This window comes from Lonchura striata, chromosome Z, assembly GCF_050655825.1.
Source record: "Lonchura striata isolate lonStrDom1 chromosome Z, ASM5065582v1, whole genome shotgun sequence".
In the NCBI taxonomy this organism is placed as follows: domain Eukaryota; kingdom Metazoa; phylum Chordata; class Aves; order Passeriformes; family Estrildidae; genus Lonchura; species Lonchura striata.
In genome coordinates this window covers 69,776,868-69,802,181 of record NC_140740.1, presented here as the reverse complement: position 1 = coordinate 69,802,181, position 25,314 = coordinate 69,776,868, and the positions used below count along the sequence as shown (strand labels likewise).

Genomic DNA, 25,314 nt, shown 5'->3' with positions numbered 1-25,314 from the left:
TTCCATTTCATCCTCCATTAGATGGCAGTGTTGTGAATATGCAGCATATCAAAGTTGACATATTGAAAGGAAAGCAAGCATTTTTAACATATCTCAGATGCTTTTTCATTATATATCTTAGGAATTTCAAGAGGAAGAAGGGTGAACTAGGAATGATAGATGAAAACATTAGAGAAAGAAACCTGCATTTAGTGTGCAGAAACCTAGCTAGTAGGAAAGTAGCATTCAGTCCTTTGTGTGTTTCTGCTTGTTTGAAAAAAATGTAATAAAACTAGCTATAGTAAACCATAAAGCCAGGTCATTAATGTACTGGATTTTTCAATACACCTCTTTGTATCTGAAAAAAATATTGTCTCAGTTTTATGCTTTAACAGTTATTTAGCTATAGCAAAGTTCTTTCAAAGCTTTTTCATGTAAGACTATGTTTTAGCCGATCAATTTGCTTTCAGTTTGAAAAAAAATTGCAAAGTTTTTTGTGACAAGGTTTTGGTAGTGTAGAGTTGCTTTAGCAGTGGCTAATAACCACCATCTGTTGATCAGGAGCAGTCCACACACTGGACAGAGCCAAATCCAGCTAACTCCAACATAAACTTGCTGCTGCCGAAAGCTGAGCCTGTCAGCAGCTCTGGTGGCATTCATGTGATAGCGAGTTTAGAAAGAATAAAAATCATTCGGCAGCAGCTGTGAGAAAAAGGAGTGAGAAAAATATGAAAGAAGCATCCCTGTAGACACCAGTCAGGAGTGAAGTAAAGCCTGAAAAGTGGGTGTGAAGGAAGCTGGTTTTAGTTTTGTTCATTTTTCTCACTTTCATAATCTCTTATTACTTGACATTAAGAGAAGTAAAATATAGTACTTGGTCAGTGATCTGCCTATCCTTATCTAGACCCGTGATATTTTCCATCTTATTTTCTCCTCTTGTCGTGCTGTGGGGGGGAAATGGAAAGAAATGGAAAGGGAACTTGGTGGACACCCAGCAGTCAGCCAGAATTAACCCACTATAGTAGTTTATGTGCTGTTAGGTGTATTGTTTTACTTAATGTAGTTGCCTGCTGTCAAGTATTTTTGGGTATTGGGTGCAATGACTTTAATCTGAAAATTGACTCAGCATCTACAGTATTTCAAGTGGAGGCTCTTTTGCATTTTCATGACCATTAAGATTCTATTCAAATAGGACAAAAATATGCAGATGCATAAGAGAAACAATGCAAAAATTCTTGGGGAGGCTAAAATCAGGGATTAGATTAAAGCTGATGAGGGAAGTATTATGTGTGATTCTAGAGTCTGCACTGTATGGTGAATTGGATTACATGGATATAACACACCCTTTCAGACCTCAGACATAATACTCCTCTCTCTTGCTTCCTTTCTACTCTTTGTAGAAAAAAAATGGGTGATACTGTTACTTGATGTGGGACTTGTATGTATTTATATTTTGAAGAATTAAGTGCCGGGACTGTAAATGCCTGTAAAGACCTTTGGGTCAACAGGATACTACATGAGTTATTTTTCTAAGTTAAATTCTGATGTTGCTCAAGATATGTGCAATATCTGGATTCAAGGTAGCAAGATTTGCTTAAAATTGTCAAAGCCAGCTAATAGAACAGAAAGAACAATATAGTTTCTTCTTGTTCTTAATCCGTAGGAGTTAATGAAACAATGGAGTATCCTTAAGACGTTTGGGAGTCCTAGTGTGACACATTGGTTCAGATAGTATTTTCTTTTGAATAATCCTTTCCTTTTTAAAATTGAGGAAAAGTGTAAAAGGAAAATACAGATTAAAGTAGAATTGGTTTTACACGTGGAATTTTTGTTCTGGGCTTTTTTAACTGTGGCATATTCCAGTACTTGTCACTTACAAATACCGCTCTTGTCTTGCAGTGCACTTGTAGGAGAGACATGGTGTCAATATCCATGGATGTCTTTGTGAGAAAGTTTCAACCAGAGAGATACCGTCTGTGGAAACAGGGCAAGGATTTTTATACCATTGATCATACAAAACCAACTCCTGAATCAACACCCGAAGTGAACATCTGGCTACAGAGAAGAAGGAAAAAACTGAACTTTCACAAGAGGTAATTATGCTTCTTTGCCATCTATTTTAATTGTATTTATATATAGAGACCAGTGTCCTTTCTGTTTAGTTTTGGCCACTTGCTCTGATGTTGGCTTAGTTTTGACCACAAGAGAATTTATTTTCTCATAGTAGCAGTGAGGGGTTGGAGCTTGGAGCTATGTAGTTGTGCCTACATTGTTCTCTACCACACAAATCACTGGTGAGGGAAGGCAGTAAGGGGATTTTCTGAGAAGGAAGGGGGTGTGGTATGCACCCAGGGTCTGGGGGCTATAATGTCCTTTTGTCTTAGAAAGCCTCATGGCTCTGGATTGACTGGATTCAAATGAGCATTTTTTGTGTAGTCACCTGCTTATATAAACTGTTGTTATTAGTATTGCTGCTGTTACTGTTAATTTTCTTATCTCATTGCTGTTTCCAGGAAATTGTTATCTCAACCCATAATCTCTGTCTTTTCTCTCTCCCCTCTTTCTCGCTCTCTCCCCACCCCCCACTGGAGGGACTGGAGGAGAGGAATGGCTGCACAGATTTTAACTTTCAACTGGGCTTAAACTATGTCACATGTTTTCTTTTAATTCATTTCCTTCAGACAAAAATGGTTTTTCTGTTTTCTGTATTAAGATGAACCTGGGGATAAGCCAGTCTTTTTTCAGTGTGACAGTGAAAATTTAACTTTGTGTGAGTACCTAAAAAAGTTAGTGATTATGGATAACATCAAAATACATTCAAGTGTGTCACATAAAATCTCTCTTTAGTAAGGGTTATTCCAGTATAATTTTCAAGGTATGGATGGTTACCATTGTTTTTAGAGATCACAGTAACCAAAAAACAAGGGAGAAGACTCCTAAAAGCTGAAAAGGAGATTAACCAGGAAAAACTTATTCTACTAGCTGTTTCAAGTCTCTAGTAATAGTCTTAGCCTTCACTGCCATTTTACTCTAAGGAGGTACCACTGCCTATTTGTCACACCCTTGCAGTGCTGCAGCCAAAATATCTTTTGTCTACCATAGGTCAATGGGAGATCATAATAAAGGCTTGATCTAAGTTGTTGGTCCTGGCACCACCAGAAATTTAGAAGAAGGAATTCAGGAGTATAAAGGAAATTTAGGAGAATAAAAAAATTTAGGAGAATAAAGTCTCTCAGCTTGTCACTGAAGCCATAAGAGCTTTGACCTTTTAAAGCAGTTTTATATTTATTTTATTGAGATGCATTATGTTTTTTGTTTGCATTGCACATTTTTTGTACAGTTGTGCTTTCCTGTCTTACTTAACAGGATCTTTATGGATTTTCTTCTTAATTAGCTAACAAAGATCTACTAAATTTATAGCCAAAGGTGGGCAGTTCTATTGGAAACTTGGTGTTTTAGTGAGACTTTTTGATTTGGAGATAATACTGATTTTTTAGAGATCTTCCTTCTCCAAATAATTTTATAATGTAGTGCCTTTTAAAACATGGTCTTAAATCAAACTTCCTCATTTTCCTTGTAAGTTAATGTATGTCTTGAGGAAAAGATAGGAAAGTCAACCTGTAAAGTAAAGGACCAACTGGCACTGTAGTGGAGCATTGTTACTGAAAATATAATACTGCATTTGTTCTGTGTAAGGGTAGTTTGTGAGTAGAATATTTTCTTGATGACAGCTAATGAAGCAGGTGAACAGCCAGTTTGTTAGTATGTGTATAATACTAACCTGGACTTGCAGAGAGAGTAATTCTGTTGTTTAACAAGTGAATGCCATTTTTCCCTTGTAGCAGGTTTCCCTGCATCTATTGTTCAGCATAAATGCAAATTTCTGCTTGGACCAGCAGTGATTCATTTGGTAGTACCCTTATGGATAGGTGGTTCAGAATAAAAACAAAGACTTTCTAGTAATTGCATTGGAAGTTTTATCACAGGAACACATGGGCTAATTTATGCACCTTGCTAAGCTAACAAACACAATTCCAGTGCTGTTTAAATCTTGAGTCGGCTTTTTTTCAGGCAGGGTAACAGCGTGCATTGCAGAGGAGGATAAAATGTTTATTCAGCTTTGTTTCTAGTATAATGTGTCAGTTAAAATTACCATTTTGATTATGGGAATAATAAAAGTTTCAGCAAAGTGAAAATAAAAATCTTCATTTATATAGTGACAGGGAGAGCTTATCTCTGACATTTATGGCTGATATCCATTGCTGCTATATAACATCTAATGACTACATGTAAATAGTAATAATACTTTCTGTTATTTACAATAGGAGCTGGTGGTTGTCTCATACTTTGGCAAATTTTCTGGAAATTTCTATTTTATAAAGAGTGTGTTGAAAGATGCACATTTGTAGACACATAATAAAATGTAAGGAGCAGCAAAATGTTTTTCTGTAGATGTGTAGAATCTAAGCTGCAAGACCTTTGTAAAACTCACTTAAAATTTGTAAAATTCACCTGCAATAGTAGTGCTTTTATCTCTAATATGTTATGAGCTTTGAAACCTCCTATATGATGACATTAAATACTCCTCTTGTGCCACATAGTTGAATGTGAAACTTGACTAATTTTCTATTGCATTTATTCTGAGCATATAAATTATCAGCCTATTTCTAATGTGTTTGCCATTTCTCCTGCTTTAAGCTTTCCCTTATACATCTGAGGGTGCAAAAACTTATGGTCAATCTTTAATTTCAACTTTTATTTTTTTTTAACACAGAATAATTATATATATTGCTTGATATTATAGCTTTTTGAAATATTTGGTGACCATAATTTTTAGCTTTTTAAGATGCTTGTTGATCCTGCTAAAACTAATTTAAAAATTTCCAAACAGATAGGCTTTTATGAGGATATTCAGACTAGTCTTTTATTAGCACTAGGGTTTGGAAATATCACCTGATTTTACTGCTACTCAGAGAGTTCTGTCTTCATTATTCTTGTAAGGATAGTTCTTTTCTTGTGTTCAAAATAATGATTTATTTAAAAGCTAGTTTGTGTACTAGTTAAGTAATAGTTACTTAAAGACGGTTTTACTTATAGAGTTTAACAACTTTGCCATGGAATGGTGATAAAAGATTGGAAGGTTAAATCCAATCAATTGTTAATATATCACTTAATAAATTGTAGGACTATCTCAACACAAAAAGGTGAAAAATTGTCAGTTTTTTTACCACTTTAAGCAGGTGTAAGAGACATATATTGGTAGATGTTTTATCTTATCCAAGACAGACTTTCTACTCTGACAGCAGTATCTCCTATAACAGCTTCCAGCACACCAGATCTCAATCTAAAAAGCTTAAAACTCCAGAGGACAAGAGAGTATCTGCTATGGTAGCTGATGCAAAAATCATAGTGACTGAAACAGCTACTGATGGCTTCAAGGTCAGTGAAGAACCAGAAAAAAAAATGAGAGCGGTAAACACAGGATTAGCTTCTGGGGAAGAAGAAAACAGTAGTAGAATGCATCTGCATCAGCATTTATTGGATCATGTCAAGGTTGCAGGTGAGATGAGAACTGATTATGTTTCACATTTAAGTTGTAGGCTGTTTATACTCTAATGTGACAAATGAGTGGATGCTAAACTAAAGTATTATCTTAGAGTACCATACTAAAATATTTACACAGAGAGTTATTTATGCAAAGAGGATTGATAATTTGGTAAAAAAGAGAAAATATGGAAGTTAATATTCTGAATTGAGAGTGATACCACCAGAATACTTTTAATTAAGTGTTTTTTAAAGGAGCAAAAAGAGTGAGGTTTTGTAAATTATATTTCTTCAATGGACGCATATATGTTAAACCTAAATATTTTTGATATGGAAATGATACAGAATGTCTTAACACTATTCAAACAGGACAGAACATATATGCTTGCGAGTATGCTACATGATGAACCTACAAATTAGAAATGTTCTATATCTGTGCACAAAAATGCCATATTTTGAGCCTCCAGATTCCTGTTAATTTCCTCTGGAGCTATCTGACAGCTATTAAGGTCTTGTCAAGGAAAATATTTTTTTCCCCTCCACACCATTTTTATTCTAATATAGTTGGTCTATTCTGAACTTTATTTATTCTATTTCACATTCCATTGTAATTCTGATACAGTTCCTCATTTCTGTTCATAAGGCAAACTGGACTTCATGTTTAGAAGGTCCTATTTTGTTTTATATTGTGACGGAAAATTCACTTTCAAATTGCATATAGTCAGCATTTAATTATTGTGAATATTAATAGCTATGTTATCGCTTACATGGAGGTGATAATCACCATGATTGATTCACATAAAGATACCAAGATACTGCAATGTGGAGGTTTAGAAACTCCTCACAGCTTTTAATAGAGTTTGGAATGTTTATGACTTCAGAGAAAATGGTATTTAGTTAGCACCCATTCTGTGTTTATGGAGAAGGGAAGGAAAAGCAGAGAAGACTGGAGAGCTACCCTCTCTCCCTTGTCCTCTTGAAGTGTGGTGCCTGGACTTTTGTAGGAAAATGGACATTTTTAGATATGATAGAAGCAGTACTCATGTTGAAGAAGGTAGTTTGCTCTACATTGTCTTAACTAGTATGTCCATTGTTCTCAGTTGAAGCAGTACTGTTTATGCCTAGAGATAACATTTTATTATTGTCTTTGTGTTACTAAGTTTTATATTTATTGGACTTGTAAAGGAAATTTTTCAGAAAAAACAAGTCAATAACTTTTATGAAGAAAGAATAGCAAGGGACTTAACAGAAACCATTTTCTTTAATATCATGGATATGTTCCTGAATCAGAATTCACTGCAGTGTATTGTAGAGTCCTTCAGGAATGTTTTTTGAGTGACCTCTCTAGCCCGTTGTTCTCTCTTTCCAATGCAAGTGTCACCAGACGAAGAATTTTTATAAAATAAAATCCACTCAGTTTCGCTCTTCAAAATTACTCGAATATAGAATTATGCTAATTCAAAAAAATAGAATTATGTTAATTTTTCATTTTTAGACTGATGCCGTTGTTTGAAAAATATTCTTGGTGTTTTAATTTTTAAACAGGCATAATAGGTATAAAATGCAAGGTAAAAGGTTCAATATACCAGCCTTTTATTAAACTGCATATAGGCGATCTGAGTAAAGACTAAGGAAGCTACATGAATATTGATTATTTTGAATTAAATGAAGACCTGCTACAATTCAAATGCAAAATACTGATTAAATGATCAAAGCTATATTTAATACTCTAAACTCAAACCATTTACATTTAATTTATTCTTTGATAAAACCTATGCTCCACATTTGTGTATGCCCTTCCACCAAATGGTTTTCTGTATGATTTCTAAATGAGGAACCATGCTTTGAATTTGAATAATTTAGATTGCTGTGAAATTCAATATGGTAAAGTGGCATTTATTAACAAATCATATTCTTAATTTATAGGAAGCATCCCTTCTGACTCAGTTTTGAGCCCTGTTCCTGTACTAGAGAAAACAAAAATGGAAGATGAGGACAGGATAGATTCCAGCCATTTTTCCTTTTCACTTGAAGATTCTGTGGCCAGCAAGACTGCTTCTGATAGATGTAGAAAAGAAGACAGTTTAAAATCTCAGAATCAATATGTTTCATCCATACCATACAGTAAAGCAGACAAACAAACTTCTGAAGCAGAAAACCCAGATAGAGAGGAAAGTGTCTCAACAGAGGATGGTATCGGCAACCTAGAAAATTCTGGAAGTATTCTGGAACATGGAGAAGTGCCCATTGTAAAAAAGGGTGAAGAAGACAGAGTGGAAATATCTTGTGTATGTGAAACAAATTACATCATAATAGTAATATATTCTTGATTTAATGAAATATGAATGAGCATTTTTCTAATGAGAGCTGATATCCATATTAAAGCATTTAAGAATATGCATGATTTTAATCAGTTGATAATTTGAATGTGTTTTGAAGTGTTTAGGCAAGAGTGGCAATTTTATTCCGAAAGCAGACTGTTTTTGGAGTTTGCTTATTGATGTATTTTTCCCTGTTATTTTAGATGTATAGCAATTTCACTTTTTATTTGTGAATCTGAAGTGTCAGCAAGTATTCTCAAAGCTCTTCCCGTATTCACTGCCTGCCAATATGAGCAGGGCTGTGAGCTTCACCTGCTTACTATTCTTGGATTTTGGAAATGAGCTAAAACATGTAAAGGAAACACTTGAAGGAAAAAATCCCACTATTAAAAGGAATATATTTTCAATTTTTAAACAGTAGGTTTTAATAATGTTTTCTCTTGTCTGCCACCTACAAACATATGACCTTTTTCCCTTCTTGCTATTTGGCTATGATGCATGGTCAACTTTGACTTCGGGATACAAAATGCAAAATTAAGCTGTAGTAATTATCAGTAGCTTTCTGAGTGGTGAGCTGAATCTCAAATTGGCAGAGAGAAAGCGGGAAATCTGCTGCCAAGTTGCGAGGCTTCATGGGGAATATATTTTAGAAGCTAAACTAAAAATCATGCTGACTCTTCCACATATGTGAACTGTAATGATTTTATTCAATGTTGTAAGTTTTGATAATCTTGGATCCAGGCCTTTCCACCACAATAAGGAGCAATACAAACATCTCAGTGTCTAATTAACATGTATTAAAGATTGTATCTCTTCCTGTGCCTTTCAACCACATTATATTTATATATTAGGTTTCAGATTTTCTGTAGTATTACTGAGTATTCTTTCTCTTTTAAGTGAAGGTGTGTGCTGTACAAATGCAATTTAAAAAGCCTGACAGTTCTGTTTTTACTTAATTACTAACTGTTCTGGACCATAAACCTGTCCTGTACTTTGACCATATCTTCTGCCCTCTGCTTATCATGGTAAATATACTGTTGTTTTGTAATTTATGTCAAGGGGCATGTGTGTAGTCTGCTCGGTTGAATTCAGGATCTTGAAGCACTGAATGCAATGGTCCGTAAGAATTGTGTGAAACTCAGTCCTTCCCAGCTCTCTGCCAGTGTCCTTGCCCTTCCTCTGGTCCTGAACCTTCAGACACCACTAGTAACTTGTTTTCTTGGGATTCCTCTAGTGGTACTTCAAGACTTTGAAGTGTTGGCCTTAATTCTTGAAGCTTGAATAACTTTAAACTTCATGTATGTAGGGGTGTTTGAGGGAGGAAATAATTTCTTCCTATACTAAGTCAGCATGTTAATAATTTATCAAGACTCTTGATTTCTTATCTCAACACCAGATTTTTTCTTTTTTTAACTTTTTTATTTTTGAGGAATTTTGGAATCTTTCACAAGCTAAGCCAGTGGGTTTCTGCTTCATTTTTCTAGCCACAGTTAATGGCTATATTGCACTACAGGTATGCAGAATTTTTTGCAGAAAATCAGGAAGATGCTGATCTTCCACTCAAACATCACATGAGCGATACAGGATTTATGCTCTCTAAGTTGGGAAGGGCTGTGGTAAATGATACCTGAAATGTTTTGTGCATGACAAGGATTGCATTTCTTAAATTAAAATATATATTCTTAGAGGCAATTGTTGGTATACTAAAGGTGCTTCAAGTATACTGTGGTAGTATTTACATACTTGATATCTGTGCTTGTTTACAGAAGAATGTTTATGTTTTTTTAATTAATTATGCAGAATTACATACTAAATTAGTTGCATCTTTTCCTTTCAGTCAGAGGAAGCTGAAACAAAGAAAATATCTAAGAGTTGGCATAATCCACTACATAAACCCCCAGCTAGATCTCCAATGACTTTGGTTAAACAGCAAGCAACTGGTGATGAAGGTGAGTGGACTCTTTAATACATTCTTCTGATGATAATTTTATGGTTTTATGAGACCATAGATATAGGCATTTAGAGAGTCACTGCCTTGTGCAGACGGGCTACAAAATCTAAGAAATGTTCCCAACATAGGCGTTTCCTTCTCTGAAGTAAATATAAAAAGTAAATCTGCTTTACCTAGCAAACATGTATACAACCACCCAAAGTCCATGAATAAAGGTACTTTATTTTATCAAGTGTGAGTTGTGAAGATTATGGAAATGTGCATCAAAAGTATAGATCACAATGGAAAACAAACACATTCCTTTTTCATATCACTGTAAACCAAAAAAGTTTCAGGTGCTGTTTTCCAGTATCTCCTCAGTTAGCAGAACTGGAATTTAGTTCTCACACTCCCTAAGATAGTTTGATAATCTGGAGCTGATACCATGTCTGTGACTACGGTCTGATTCCAACATCACTGCATACTTCAGGGTTTACCTTCAATTTTTACCTGATTTTTTTTCCCTCTCAAATACATTACATTAACAGTAACTGTTTCTTGCAGCTGCAGATTAATATTCTTGACTTGAGAGACGGCATGCCTATTAATTGATTCTTCTTCATGTAATCAAGAAATGTTATACTTTCAGTTGGCAAGTTAGGCATTGTTGAGCTGACTGCTGTAGGTTCAATTGACCTCTCATCAATATCTCCCTCCTTGTTTCAGCCCTGAAGTAATTGATTTATGTCTTCTGCCTCTCTAGTTTTGGAAAACTATACTTTCTCTTTCATTTTTTATCTGAGTTGCAGCTTTGCTAGGCATGATACTTCAATTAGCTGTTAAGCATCTTTCTGAAAATTAGAGACAGCTTAGACCCATGATCTGTATCATATATTAGTATGTTTGAATACCTTCAGGGCTAGACAGAGAATATTTCAGAAAATTATGGTAATTTACAGGATGGTTATGGTAATTTACAGGATGGTATTAATATTAAGTTTCATCTAGTAAAGTAATTAAAGACTTAATATGTGTTAGGTTGCAATAAAAGTGCTCTTTTTTAATTAGAGATTAAATTCCTTTTGCCTGCTGATTATTTTTCAACATTATGTTTGAAACATACTGTGAATTTCCTATTTACATGCATTGTGTATGATATAATCTGGCTAGATGATGATATGAGGCAGTTTTGAGTCAAGGATTTTTGTAATGCCGAGACATTCTCCATCTCATCCAAGTTTGACAACTTCCTGGTGTATCAATATTTTGTGAAAGTAGCGACATCCTGACAAGAAATCATACACCTTAAAGTCTTTCCTCTTTGCATGATTATTGTCCTTACAATAGATAAGGGTGTATTTTGTTAGGAAAGTAAGAGCTGCCTTAGAATTAGTAGCCATTAAGCATGTCTGGTTACTGATTGAAAGAAGTAATTAAGAGTTTTACTGGACATGACAAGTTTTGATACTTTCTCGCTGGAACTGGAATTATTATTTTCATGCATCTGTCTCTCATTGTGATCTAATTGTTGACTGACTTTTGTAAAGGCACCAAAAGAGAAATGGTAGAGTTCAGGTGAGCAGAGTGTTTACATCCAAGACAAAGATTGAAGAACTGATGAAGAAGACTGGCAAACTGTAGCCCCATTAAGTTGCCCAACACGTGGTAGCATGAGGGTTAAACATGTGTGGCTAGATTATTTTATGAGTTTTCTCAAGATTGTTTTTGTCAGATACTAGGGAAGTAATCAGTACCAAGGTGCTAATGATTACATTTGTCTTTATGAAGGTGCTTCATCCATATTCAGGGTAGTAGTTAGTATAAATGTAATTCAGCATTCATACTTAGTTCTTGTTCTCTATGGTTTTGGGCAAAAATTATGCTGGCTGAGACTATGATAGTACAGTCTCTTGGTACAGTAATTTCTAACTGTGTCACAAGGGGGATTTTTGTTTTGTATTTTAGTTTGTATTTTAATTTATCTGGGTCCAGTAAAATAATAACTGCAAACAAAAGAAAGGAAGAAGATATGGGCTAGTGCTGTTGTGAAAAGTTAAGAAATTGAGACTTTTTATTTCATCTTCAAGTCATATCACTTTCCACAAGATGGAAAGTGTTCTGATGGTCTGTAACCATTTCTAATACAGATAATATATTTGAAGTCACATTAATATATTTGAAATCTTTCAGATACTACCATTCTATTAAGAAGTTTCTGTGAAAAAAGGTGATCGGCAGATATGAATAACATGTAGGCAGCATTCTTTGACACTGTCAGCCATTTCAGAATTATAATTTTGCAAATAGACTATTATCATGTTGAACAGCATGCTTAAATCTTAGCAGACACTTTCTGAATTCACATTTAATAGAGAGTTCTTTGGCAGAAATGAATTTTTTTTACAGGATCACTTGGACATTTGAGTTTTGTGCTTTCTTATCACTGTACTTTCTTATATAAGTGGTGTATTCCTTTATGAAAAATAATTAGGTTAATTATTTGTTGTCTGTTGGTGTTATTTTTTTCACTGTCCCTGAAGCCTTTCCTTATGTATGCCTGACTTCTTGTGGAATTAATGCCTAAAAGATTGAGCACTGAGAAATACTAGGGACTGGGGAATCAATCCAAGAAATTGTAGCTCACATTGCCAACTCAAGAAAATAGTGCAGCAGTACAGTGTGGGCTGTATGTCACACTCAACATACTAACAATTTTTATGTAATGAACCTTGGTCTTATACTCAATGCAGTATGTTAACTTGTGATAGTAATATTCTGTTGTATTTAATACAGTTGTATTTCTGCTCCCTTAAGCAATAAAAAAGCAAATTCAGCAGAAGGAGCAGGCATACTAACTTTGCATGCACATTGGTTGGTCCCAGAGATTTCTTTCCAGCACTATTTGGTCACGCAACATTAGAAACTGTTTTTAGATTCAAGTTGACTAAAATTTCCCATTGCTGTAAATGATACAATTATAGTGTATAGACTGAATTCAGTATGGGGCTCTTTGTATATGTTTTTTAGCATTTTAAGTATGTTTCAGAATTTCATAGTAATTTTGCTTTCATTAGTTTGTAAAATAAGGAAACAGAAGGAGAGAACTTTTGTAAATGGAAACAGTGGCTTCTGCTATAAGAAGAAGCCTTGGTTTTTACATTCACTGTCAGCATCCTTTGAGATGTGCTTGATTTGATATTATTAGAAATCAAACCATTTAAGGCTTGTTCAGTAACATCATAAATAGGCTAACCCTGCTTAAATAGGGGAAAACTACACTTGTAGATTCAGTTACTATTCTTTTGTTTCAGAGCTTAAAATGGGAGATTTTGGTTGAAGATTCTCAATTCAGTAAGAAATGGCTTTTCCTGGTGTTGCATGGGTAGATAAAAATTTGCTAAGCAGTTGATAGAGACATATTTATATTTACCACATTAGTATTACAGTTTCCAGTATTACTTTCCCTCCCATAATGTTTTCTTGAATTAAGTTTTACTTCTTTAAAATACTTTAATTTTGTATTAGCATGGGTTAATCAAGCACATAATTTATGTATGTTTTTCATATATCATCATCATCATTCTGCACAGAAGAGTCCAGCTCTATCTACCACTTCAACAGTCTAAGTGTGCTAGAAAAATGTATCTTCTGTCATTTTCTCTGGTACCTGCATATTACCTCTGTTTTGTTTAAATTCAATTTTCAAGGTATGATTGCTGTAATTGCAAAAAAGTTCTGACACTTGAGAAAGATATGGTGTTCTGAAGACCCTAAGAAACCTTTTTTAAAAATCTAGTATAATCTTTAGTAGGCATTTAGGAAAGGGATTCTCCTGGATTGGTCTGCGTCTCACAAAAAGGGATGGGACCCTGACTGGTTGCAGACTTAGGATTTATTATCTGTCTGTATCATACAAGCAAAAAGCAAGAGACACAGAGAAAATAACAACATCCACACAAATCCAGATCAAAGACAAGATGGCAGTTTATGCAAAGCCTTTTTCTACATATTCTTTGAACTAATAGCCTAAAAGAAAAGGTGCAAAGTCATGATACTTTAACCAATAAGACAAGGACCCACATGGGTTTAACATTAACAAAAGGACTTCTATGAAGCTCAAACGATACACAATAACTCACTATATAAGATTGAAACTTTTTCTATCTTTGCAAAGCATATATCTGGGATTTTACGCATCTCAAACTATCAGTATGTTCTTGTTCTTTCTTGTTCCTTATGATAAATATAAATGTATTCACTTGGTTCTTATTCTCCTAGCTTCCCATGAGAAGGTTTTGAAATTTCCCAGCCTTTCTCAGCTTTATGTCTGCTTTCTGGGGCCTTTTTGCACTTCCTAAAGTCTTTTACCTTTTTATATTCCTACAATTCCCCCTCTGTTTTTCAACCCTAAATAAACCATCTTTGACTTGTCACTTATTTACTACCTTGCATTACATAGCTTCACTACTGTATATATTTATTACCCTAGGAAAAAATGTTATAAACTTTCTATATGAAGGCACTTTTTTGTTTGCTTTAAGCTCTATAACTTTAAGGTAAAGCATTATCAATGTTGTGTAAAGTCAGGTTTAGTATCTGCATCTGGTTTTGACAAATCCCAACCTTTCTAAGGTCTCAATTCAGAGGCTAAATTTGTGAGTGACTCTAATTCAATTGCTTCTGTAAGGTTTTGTGAACTTTCTGCAATTCTCCTTTTTTTATTTTTCTCTTGGACAACAAAAACTTCTTTGAGTCTGTCTGTAATTTGTCATGAACAATGAAGTGCACAAGATATTATTATCAATATCAATACCACAACTATCAACAAGATTCTGCTTAACTTGCAAAGTTGCCTCAACCAAGGAGCTAAGCCTCACTCATTGAACAAATTGTCTAACCGTGTTTCTTTGTTTTTAATCTCAGATGTCAAGTCTTTAAGCTTTTGTATGCTTTTGTGAATGGATTCAGAATGTCAGACAAGTTCATGCAACACATTCCCTCTAATTCTTCATAACCACGTCCACGTGCCAGTAAAAGAAAATCAGTTGCTGCCCGATTTTGGAGCGTGGCCTGTCGGACACTGCTGACGTCAGTCAGTGTGTCACTGAGCGCACTGGATGTGGGATTAGTTCGCTTGCTCAGCCATCATCTAATCCTATCTATTTGTCTCAGTGCTGCTTCTGAAGCAATTCTAGGTAAAAAGAAGCTTGCTGAAATCCTTTGTGCCTTTTTCCATGGACTGAAATCACTATTGCAATTTTCTGGGTATATATGAATAGATCTTTTGTCCCTCCTTGTCTTTTCTGAAGCTGCTTTAGCACTAGGTGCAATCACAGTGAGCGCATCAATGCTACATGGCCCGCTTTCAGGGTATGATGGAATGCCTTGCCATGCTCTATCTCTACAAATGAACTAATAACCTTTTGGTAATTTCTGTGAATACTGGTCAACCCCAGATTTCCCATCTACATTGTATGAGTAATTACACCAAAAACTTGAATTTCTGTATTCATAGTAAGAGAGAGTAACATTGTACTTTGGAGAACTATTTTTTTGCCAATTGCTTCCTGAAAATGTGACACAGAAATCCATTGTCAAGGAACTAAGGATCTCCAATTTTTGGGGTTCTGAACTTGCTTTGAGGAGTTGTCTGGTCTAAAGACTCCAATCCTGTGCAGGATTGCTGCCATAAGGATCATAGTATGTAGGTATTGGCCAATTTTTTCAGTGGCACACCAACTAGATAGGTTGAAAAAAGCTTTTCTGGATTTGAGTGAGAGATACATATGGTATGTGATCCTGTAGCCTTGGCTAATGTGACCCAGACATTTGTTTTTGGTTGTTACACAGGAAAATCTGTGTTACAAAAAGCAAGCAAAGCTAGACAACACAAAGTGAACTGATTTTCCTCCATATCTTTTTTGTTGAGCTACCCTTTGGCAAAAGAATTTTCCATATATCTCAACTTATAAACTGTATCTTTTGGAGAATTTAGAATGTCAATTTTTTAGTCTAATGACAATAATAAATCCTTCTTTTACACGTTTTTTTGCCAAAAGAGCTCTACGAAACAAGCCCTTCACACATCTGTTATGAACATTAAATTGAAATTTGCGGATCCCACAGGTGACACAGGAACACCAGCGTGACCCATAGTCTCTCAGTTCAGCTCACATCTGTGTGCTCACTTCTTCACTTTTGGGCTTGTCAGCATGTTCTGGTGTGGTATGGTTTGACATTCTTTGCTGGAACCCACTTTGGTCCTCCAGCACCTGTAGAAATACAAGCATACCCTTTGCCCCAAGTTATTAATCAGAAAGGACCTTCAATTTCTCCTGTCTCAGGGCTTCTGATTAAGACAAGAGGATATTCTTTCAGTTTTGCCTGTGTGTTATTTGCAAAATGCCTAAAAATTGGTGGATCAGGTCCTGCAAAAGAACTGTTCAAAAAATTATAAACATATAAAGCTTTACTTAATCTCATCTGTGGTATCACCTCTGCTCCCCCTTCTGTTGATCTAGAATGTGTTTTAATGTGTGATGTGTCTTTTCAACAATTGCTTGACCTGTGGGGGAGTGGGGAATACCAAAGGTGTGACAAACACCCCAATCCATTAGGAATGTTGCTACTTTTTGAAATATATATGGAGGGCCATAGTCTGTTTTAACTTCCTGGGGTACACCCAATGAAGCAAATGCTTGTAAAAAATGTTGATAGGCATGACTACGTGTTTCTCCTGTGTGGACAGAGGCAAAAACTGCACTTGAAAATGAATCTACCAAAACATGAATATTTTTAAATCTCCCAAAAGAAGGGTATTTGGTGTTGTCTGTTTGCCATAATTGCAGACTTTGCAAACCTAAAGTGCAAACCTCGCACTTCCTAAACTCTTTTACCTTTTCATATTCCTACAGGGATGTGTTAAAATGTCAAATGAATTATTTTCCTGGATTTCCAGTACTCTTGTCAATCTGTGGACTAGCAGCTGATCTCCAGAAATGACAGCTTTGATTATTACCACTGGCGGCTCTAGTCCCTTGATATATTTAATGAGTAGCTAAAATAAGTAAATAGATAAATAGATAACTAAATAGATAAATAACTAAAGAGATAACTAAAAGCAGTTATCTGCCTTTTAGTGGATACCCAGAATCTAAGATTAGCCAATATTTTGATCAAGATAGGAATACAAACTAGTTCTTCTAATATTTATCCTCATTTGCTGGACAGTGATACATGTTGTGATCATTGAAGAGTCACTGTTCTGTAGATGAACCTTGTAGCTCTAACTGTACTGATTTCTTAGCTTTAAAACATGGTATTTTACCTCATAAAGGACTGGATAGAATTACAATATAGTATAGAAAGGCATGTATAATTTCTCCTTACCAGGTGTGCCAAAATGAAACTTGATTTCCTGCTGCATTAGTACAGCCTCTCAGTTGCGTTCTCAAGTCGGTAGGCAAAATGGATGTGGTGTTTACCAAGGAGACAGGTATCCCTTCTGTAGGGTGATCTTTTGGACCTGAGCTTCTCTGTAGTTATGATCCAAAGAAAAAGACAAATAAACCTGTGACTTGCATTTATAAAGGATTAATTCATTGATGTATTGCTATAGAATATTGCCTAGTAAGTTATTCTACTAATAACTTTAGTTTTTCAACTTAAAAAAACCCTAGCCCATAGAATTATCTTTACCTTTGTCAAAATCTGAAGCTGCTTTGTAAACCATTAGTATTGGAAGTGACTTAGTTTTAATGCCAAAGGGATTTTGCTAACTGTCTTGGCTAAGATGTGTATGTAATATATATATTTTAATGTACAAAATAATTACATTCAATAAATTGATTCTTGAAGGAGTTTAAATGCAATTGTTTTCTAGTATATGAAGTGTTTATAAGATACTTGTTTTAGTGGCCTGCAGGAACTGTAGCTTGAAGACACAAATTTTTAATTTTTATTTTGGAATTATTTGTCATAAATCTTTGGATCTGTGATGGAATCTATTTTGCATCTTCTGTAGTTAACTTATAACTTATATACTGAACTTATGAAGAGGTCTTGATTTCAGTGAAGAACTTCTGGACAATCTTAACTGAATGCATTCAAGTAACCTTGTTCCTCAAATTCCACTTGTGTTTTGCCCAGAGGAACTTGTGCTGCAATATTATATTGATGTAGGTTAGATTTGTGCTGCCTGAGAGATACAAAATAACCATAAAATGTGTTTTCCCCATTTGGTACTTTCATTCTCTTCAGAGTAGCATAAAACAGGAGTATGCTCTAACAACATAATAATTTAATAATTATTTAATCTTACAATATCTGGCAGTATGGTCAATGATGTTCTATTATAATTTCTAAAATAAGGGAGTATCAACAAGTAATTCTGTTGTATCTGAGGGACTCATTTTATTAATAGGAAAGACATGCCTGATAATGGGGGAGAAAGCTTTAGTTTTTTCCACTTCTGTACAGATGTGTACCCTGGAAGACTGTGGTGTTTAATTAGTAACTTAGTGAGCATGTATATAGGTGGCAATATCAGTTCCTAAAATCTCCAGTGTAATTTTAGTTTTTGATAAAGTTTGTGTCGTAAGTACATTGACCACAAGCAGATTTCATTAGAATGCAAAATATGATTTTTTTTCATAAGAACTGTGAAGAATTACACAAGGGAATGGGATTGAGAAAGCACCTGCTAATAAGTACTGTGAATTAAAGCTTTTCAGTAGAGAAGATATCTGCTAATCTTTATCTTATAGTTTGGACTTGTAGTGGTTTTATACTGACAATTGTGTTTTTTGCTGATAGGCTGTGCAGTAGATTCCAGGAGATCTTTTGTTTCTGTTTCTTTTGATTTTGCTGAGATGGCTCTTTGAACATACTTATGTATACAGGGCCTATTATTTAAATTTAGACAGTACAAAGACAGGTGAAATTACTGGAATTGCTTTAATACATACAATATATATACACATATATACAACAATGGAAATTATGATACCAATATGCTGTAAATGCTTCATGTTGGCAGTCCATACAGATTTAAGAACATCTCCCTTTCTGTGGCCTCCTGTCCACATTTTAAAAAAGTTGCCTGACTAGTGGGTCACCTCTAAGCTTGGTTTCTGGACATGGTAAGTAGCTATTTCTGGAGACAGTGGATAGGTCATGGACTTTAGCATCAGTAAGAATGTGTTGCTTGTGCTTCAGCTTAGGTAGCTAGAATAGGTAGACATCTTCTACAACTTCTACAGTTAAATTCTTCATTCCATGTGCAGAAAAAAGTTGTGCATATAGAATGCAGCTATTTAGGGAATGCTGTGAATGAAATACTGGTTTTTACCCCTTGTAATTATTTGGTGTCTTTATGATCTAGTGTTTCAAATAGAGAACTATTTTGTTACAGGAATTAGTAAGCAACCAAAAATAGTAATTTTCAAAAATAACAATTCTATAGTTTTGTAAAACTAGTTTTACAGATCATTTAAATGTAAACTGAATCTCTGAGCTGTGAGTCCTCAGAGATTTCTCTAAGTTAATTTATTAGAATCATAGCGATGTAAATCAAATACATTTTAGTTGCTTTGCAATTTGTTAGAGAGAAATATCTGGGTCCAGTACAGCCTGACAGAGTCATTTGACATATTCCACATATTGAAAATGCAGTAAAATAGGAATTTTACTTCATTTTAAGTTATACTATTTAACTGTTTCTTTTACTTGTTCTAGTATGCTGTGTTAATTTCTCTTCTAACTTATACACTAGTGCTCAGAAGCAAATACCCAGCAACCTGTGAAGCCCTGCTTTTCTCTCCTTTCTTCAACTTCTTAGAATCTTCCAGTTTTTCATATTCATCCAAAGTATAGGTGGGATCAGTGCTTTCCATGAAAAATCATGGTCAGGGTTTTTACATCCCTTCTTTTTCAAAGTTACTGGTGAGATCTTTCCAGCCTTTCCTAGTATTTATACTAGCTTTATTTACTTTTAAGTGGTAGTGGTCCTGTTGCAGCCAGTGTTAATCACAATGAGATTTTTCGTACTAGATTCTTATTTGTGGCTAACACCAAATCAGAAAGAATGTTTTTACCAAAGTAATCCTTACTCTTTTAGTGAGTACCACTCACTCTCTGGATAAGCCTGCTGACTGTGCCAGTTAATGTGGGAGTACAATACACTCTGACCAGGTTCTTCAAGATATTCTGTGTATGGATGGTTTAGTTAATAATAAAGGATTTTAATATTTGAAATTACATGGGATTTTGATTTAGCAGAGTAATACAGCAATGCACTTAAATTACAGTGAAGATACAAATTATGTTTAGCAGGGTGTTGAATTTTAATGTATGGTTCAGTCAATAGTACAGTATAATATACAATACAAATTACATTGAGCAAAGTGTAGGAATCACAATACACAGTTCAATTACAAAACCAATGTGAATTTCATTATGGGTCTCTAATAGTATGCTGAAGGAGAATCAGAGTATCCCAGTATCAAATCTTCCAAATCTGTCAAATTGTCTTTTAATTTTTTTTTTTTTAATGCTGAATTTTTCATATTTTTCAAAACATTTTAAGATCAGCTACAACTGATGTCTTAAACTTTTTTGTATTTAACTCTTTTTAATTAAAGCACTCCACTACTTTGTTTTGGAAGATAAATCTGATTTGATCCAGGAGCTCTTTGGCTTAACTTCCAGAGCTCTGATTCAATATAGTCATCTTTACACGCAATTTTTATGAGAAGTATTAATAGCTAATTTGGCAATTACTCTATAACCAAAAGTGCATATGAATACTTCACATTACTTGTACTCGATGGTCCCATACAAGAAATACAAAGTTTTGAAGAATAGAATAAATAAAAAAGTTTTTCTGTTCATAGTTTGCTATGAGAGCTATATCTTTCATTAAGAAAAAAAAAAGAAAGACAATTTCTGAAACTAAGTTTGCTGATACACTGCTGGAACAGTAAAGTTATCAAGTACAAGACTTCTCCCCAACTGTCTTAATTTTTTTTTTTTAATTTGTATTATTACTATTTCCTCCAGGACATTTGAAACTATAGATAATGTCTCCCAGGTCTGGGATTATGCTCAACTACCTGAAAAATAACAGATGCTTCTGTGCTCTTCATAGCGGAGAATGCTGCTCTACAATGCCAGGAACCATCAGTGGAACATAACCCTAAGCAGCAAAATCATTGTTGAGATTGGCAAAAGCAAATTGTACTGTATTAGTGTCTATGGCTTTTCACATCTGCTAGGTTAAATCAGCAAATGCTGGCAACAGCCCATTCTGCAAATGGCCCAAATGTTTTCTGCCTGATAATTTGAGTTTAACTTAGTAAGCAAAAACCATTCAAAGCATTAGCATTGTGTGTTGGAGTAAGTTTCCCACAAACTGTTAAACCAGTAACATTAGTGAAAACCATTCATTCACTTACTCACTTGGAAAGCAGCATAGTGACTGTTTAGAAATACTTTGCTATGGAAGCAGTTTCCTTTGCATGAAAACAGATCCTGGGCTATAATTTTTTTTTTTTTTTTTGTCTACATAGTTTGTTTTAATAAATTGTTTCACTTTTCTTAAATATTTGAACGAGTACAGATGCATATGAATATCACATTAATGAGAACTGGTATTTCTGAAATTACATTTTAGAGATTAATTGATTCTATAGAAGTATTGTTTTTGGGTACAAATATGATACAGGAACTATCATTAAGTTTAGCATTGCTAATCACCTTGTACTTCATTAATACTATGGCTGAATTATATGTGTTGTGGTTTAAGCCTAGGTGGCATCTAAGCATCACACAGTTGCTCACTCACTCACTTCCACACCAACCAGATCGGGGAGACAATAGGAATATTCTTGGAATATTCTTGTACTGCTCACCGTCAGGGTGGCACAAGATTCAGGAAAGACCTTGATGCTGTGCAAGCACTGTTCAGCAATAACTAAAACATCTCTATACTATCAATACCATTTTCAGTACGAATCCAAAACACAGCTCCATACTAGCTACTGTGAAGAAAATTAGCTCTACTCCAGCCAAAATCAGCACAGTATGATACAGTAAGATTTATATCAGCTGCTATGCATTTATTTAAAGTCATAGTTGTATCATCAAATGTTCCTGCTTTTTGTTGTAAAAAAGAGCACTTGGTCTAACCCCTTAGGAAACAAAATATTTAACTAATTATGGATTGTATCTGGTAAAGTAATACTACAAAAAACATATTTGCTGTGAAGTAAAAATGCCCAGGTGGTTTAGGGGGAGTCAAGATCTCTGAGCACTGTTAGTGGTGACAAATAGATGTTTTTAGATACTTAGGAATAGGCTGCATTACATCATCCAGTTAATACATTTTTTAACTGGTATTAATCCATTTTAGACTTCAGCATGAATGTGTGATATATTTACAGCCAGAAACATAACAGAAGTTACAAGAAATGGATTTCATTCGTATAAGAGTGTTTAAAAACCATAGTTTTCATTGGTATTTGTCAGTGTGTCTATGTGTTATGCATGATTGTACAATCTCTTGAGCAGAACTGTCAATTGAGGTGCAAATTTCTCTGTCATGACCAGCAGGTTCAAATGCTGTATTTTTCTTCTATTCTCTCTGATAGTGAGATGTATTTTGTACTGTAGCTGAGTTGAAAGTTTCTATAGGAAAGAATACTAAGGATGCTTTATTCACTTTTGTCTTGATTACCACTCAATTTGAAATATATGTTTCAAGTTGAAAAGCTGAAAAAAAAGTTACACCAGAATTCACACCAAGGAGTTCTGTTGTGCACCTGTGCAGAGTCCTGTTCATGCACTTACTGTCAGTGAATTATGAGAAAGTGTCAGTGACTTGGTCGGAGTTACAACAGGCACAGAAATCAAGGTAGATTCCCCAGCTACATTTCATGTGCTGTGTAAATAAAATGCTCCCTTATAGACCTAAATTATGTTTCAGACCACTGCATTGGCTGACTTTTATCTTTCAAATTGCCAGTCTTGGGCTGTTGGTAGGTCCTCTCAGAGCAAGGCCAAGTTATCACAACGAAGGCTTGAATGCATAACAGGGCATATCGTAGAGTGTTGGTGGTTGGCAGCATTGCATAAGGGACTGTTCATCAAAACTTGCTCTACCAGAATGGAGGGTATTCTCATGCTCTTTCTGAAAAATAGCAATATGTAAGATTATGAGTGAAACATCATGTTCATAGTGCTTCTTGAAACATTACATCTTATAAAGTAGATGCTTAGTTTTTTGGTGGGGTGTGGGAGGCAATGTATCTTTGCTCCAGGAACAGATGCTTTCACCACAGTTTTTTCAGGTTTTGACTACTTGCACTGATTCACAGCTGAAGAAAAAAGTATGCATGCTTATGACAGTGGAGTTTTTGAGATCTTTCAGTCAGTATGAATACTATAAATTGTTCTCTGTTCTTATTTTGAGAATCCTCAGTTAAGGTGGATTTTAAAAGGAGTCAACTGGAGACTGCAGTTGTTTTATGTCCTTCTAATAGACACATCTGATCAGAGAAACACTAAGCTCACGTGAGGTCACTGAATGTATACTCTGAAACTACATGCAACAAATTGAGTTAGGAAAATAAATTTATTTTAGGCTGAACCACTGATTGCTCTTCAGTGAAATAGTAAGTAATGAAAGGAGAAATTTAAGAAAATAAAAGGAATGAGAAGCACTGGATAAACAGAAAAAAAAAAAAGAAATCTAAAAATCCCTTAATTTTTCCACAGTGTTTTTGGGCATAAATAGGACATGGGTATTATCGAATGAACAAGTGAAGAAAGGCCATAAACTGTGCTAAGACAGCAATGTTTATTACATCAAGTAATTATATTCTCTATGCCTTCTCTCAGACAGTTGGAGAGCTAGTTTTTATTTTAATTTCCTTGCCTGTTTTGGTTAACCAGATTCTCAGCTTTTATTGATGGCGCTTAACTTCTCTGCCTACATGGAAATCAGGAAGGTACCTCCACTTGTACTATTAGAGAAGCTTATGTGGAAATTCTTCCTCGCAGTGATGCTGGTGCACACACACAAAAAATAAAACACTCAAAATGAAACTGCCTAAGTTCTACTGATATAGAATAGTTACACAGAAGATTGCATTCTTCACCTTCCTGATGAGTTGTTTAAGGCAGCATTGTCATGTTTTGTACATGCTTTGTAGTGGGGTCATGTACTCGGTAACTTTTTTTTTTAATACCAATTTCTTTGGAAATTTGGTTATTTCAGTGTGGGTGGGTGAATGTTGATTATAAGGAAATGAAATAATATTTCTGAAGTCCTTGAAAGATGATAATTTAGGTTGCCTAGGAATTTCCTGAGGAGAACTGAAATCTATTAGCCTTACAGTGGTGATAATAGAGTATCAGACAAAGTTTGTAATCCTTAGGAATGTCTATTCTGCCTTCTCTTAATTTTGTATACTGTTAGTGAATCGTTCAGTACTGGATTAGGCAGCTTCCCTCTGAACAAAGAGGATGGATAATTTTTCTTTCTTGTTATGGTGGAGAAGAGTGAGGGGTTGCAAGGTGTAATATACAAGAGAATTATAACAGAGAGCTTGTGTAGAGACAGAAGACTGCAGTAAGGATCATGGAGAAGAGAGTTATACCTCAAAGGACCTAGAAGGATGTAGAATTCAGAATTACAGATGTTAGAGATCAAAGGCAAATGAATGTTTGCTTCTAGTCAACAGCTAACTGGAAGCGCTCTAAACATAATGTAAAGGAAAAAATAAATTTATTAAAATAGTGTTAAATTTTTATGAGTTTGTGAAAGATAGAGTCTGGTACATATACATATGACATCTTGTCCCTGGCTTCTTTTGGAATGAGGTTCAAAAAGAAATACAAACTCTTGAAAACAACAAAAGGCTATTAAAGCCAGCTTTATTCTTGTGTCTTACATTCTTTTCAATTTCTTGGTTGGGAAAGCCTGTAAAGATCACACAAGAGGGAACTGAAATTATGGAATTTATATGAAATTAAGGTATAAATATTGTTTTTGTTAAAACCAGAACCAATATAGTAATGAACTCTGAAGCCTGCTGTAGGCAGTGAAAAGCTGGAACACTGTATGAAAGAACTGCAGTTATCAACCCAGAATTGTTTCAGGATGATAAAGATGAAGATGGATTTTGAGTACAGAAGAGCATTATAGGCTGAGGTTCTGGGAAAAGTCTTCAGCTGTCATAGGAGAATTATTCAGCGGTGGTAAGGAGTGGTACAATCAAAGGATGTCAGTTTTAAAGGGGACAATGGGTATGGAAGATAATACAAATTCTGTGCCTCTTTGTTTTCTTCATAAGGGAGAATCAAGCTCTGAATCTTCTGTGAGGTCACAACTATAATGAAAATACTTAAAATAATGAGTACAAGCTCCTGAAGGAAAATAATATAAAAGGAAAAATAATTTAAAAAAAAACACCTGTAAGGCTGAAGCTACTTGTAAGATGACTCTTTAAAGGAAAATTTAAGTAGATAGGAAGAGAACTA

At 34.8% G+C, this 25,314-nt stretch overlaps 1 protein-coding gene across 10 annotated transcripts in view; it reads left to right on the top strand.

The window, feature by feature from the left end:
* KDM4C (lysine demethylase 4C) overlaps nt 1-25,314 on the top strand; it is a 245,679-nt gene that overhangs the window by 125,027 nt on the left and 95,338 nt on the right. For all 10 annotated transcript variants that reach the window (XM_085566943.1, XM_021531680.3, XM_085566945.1 and 7 more), the window contains 4 exons: nt 1,879-2,072; nt 5,301-5,539; nt 7,450-7,811; nt 9,682-9,793. In XM_085566943.1, coding sequence (XP_085423069.1) covers nt 1,879-2,072; nt 5,301-5,539; nt 7,450-7,811; nt 9,682-9,793 — 907 coding nt within the window. The remainder of the gene's footprint in view (nt 1-1,878; nt 2,073-5,300; nt 5,540-7,449; nt 7,812-9,681; nt 9,794-25,314) is intronic.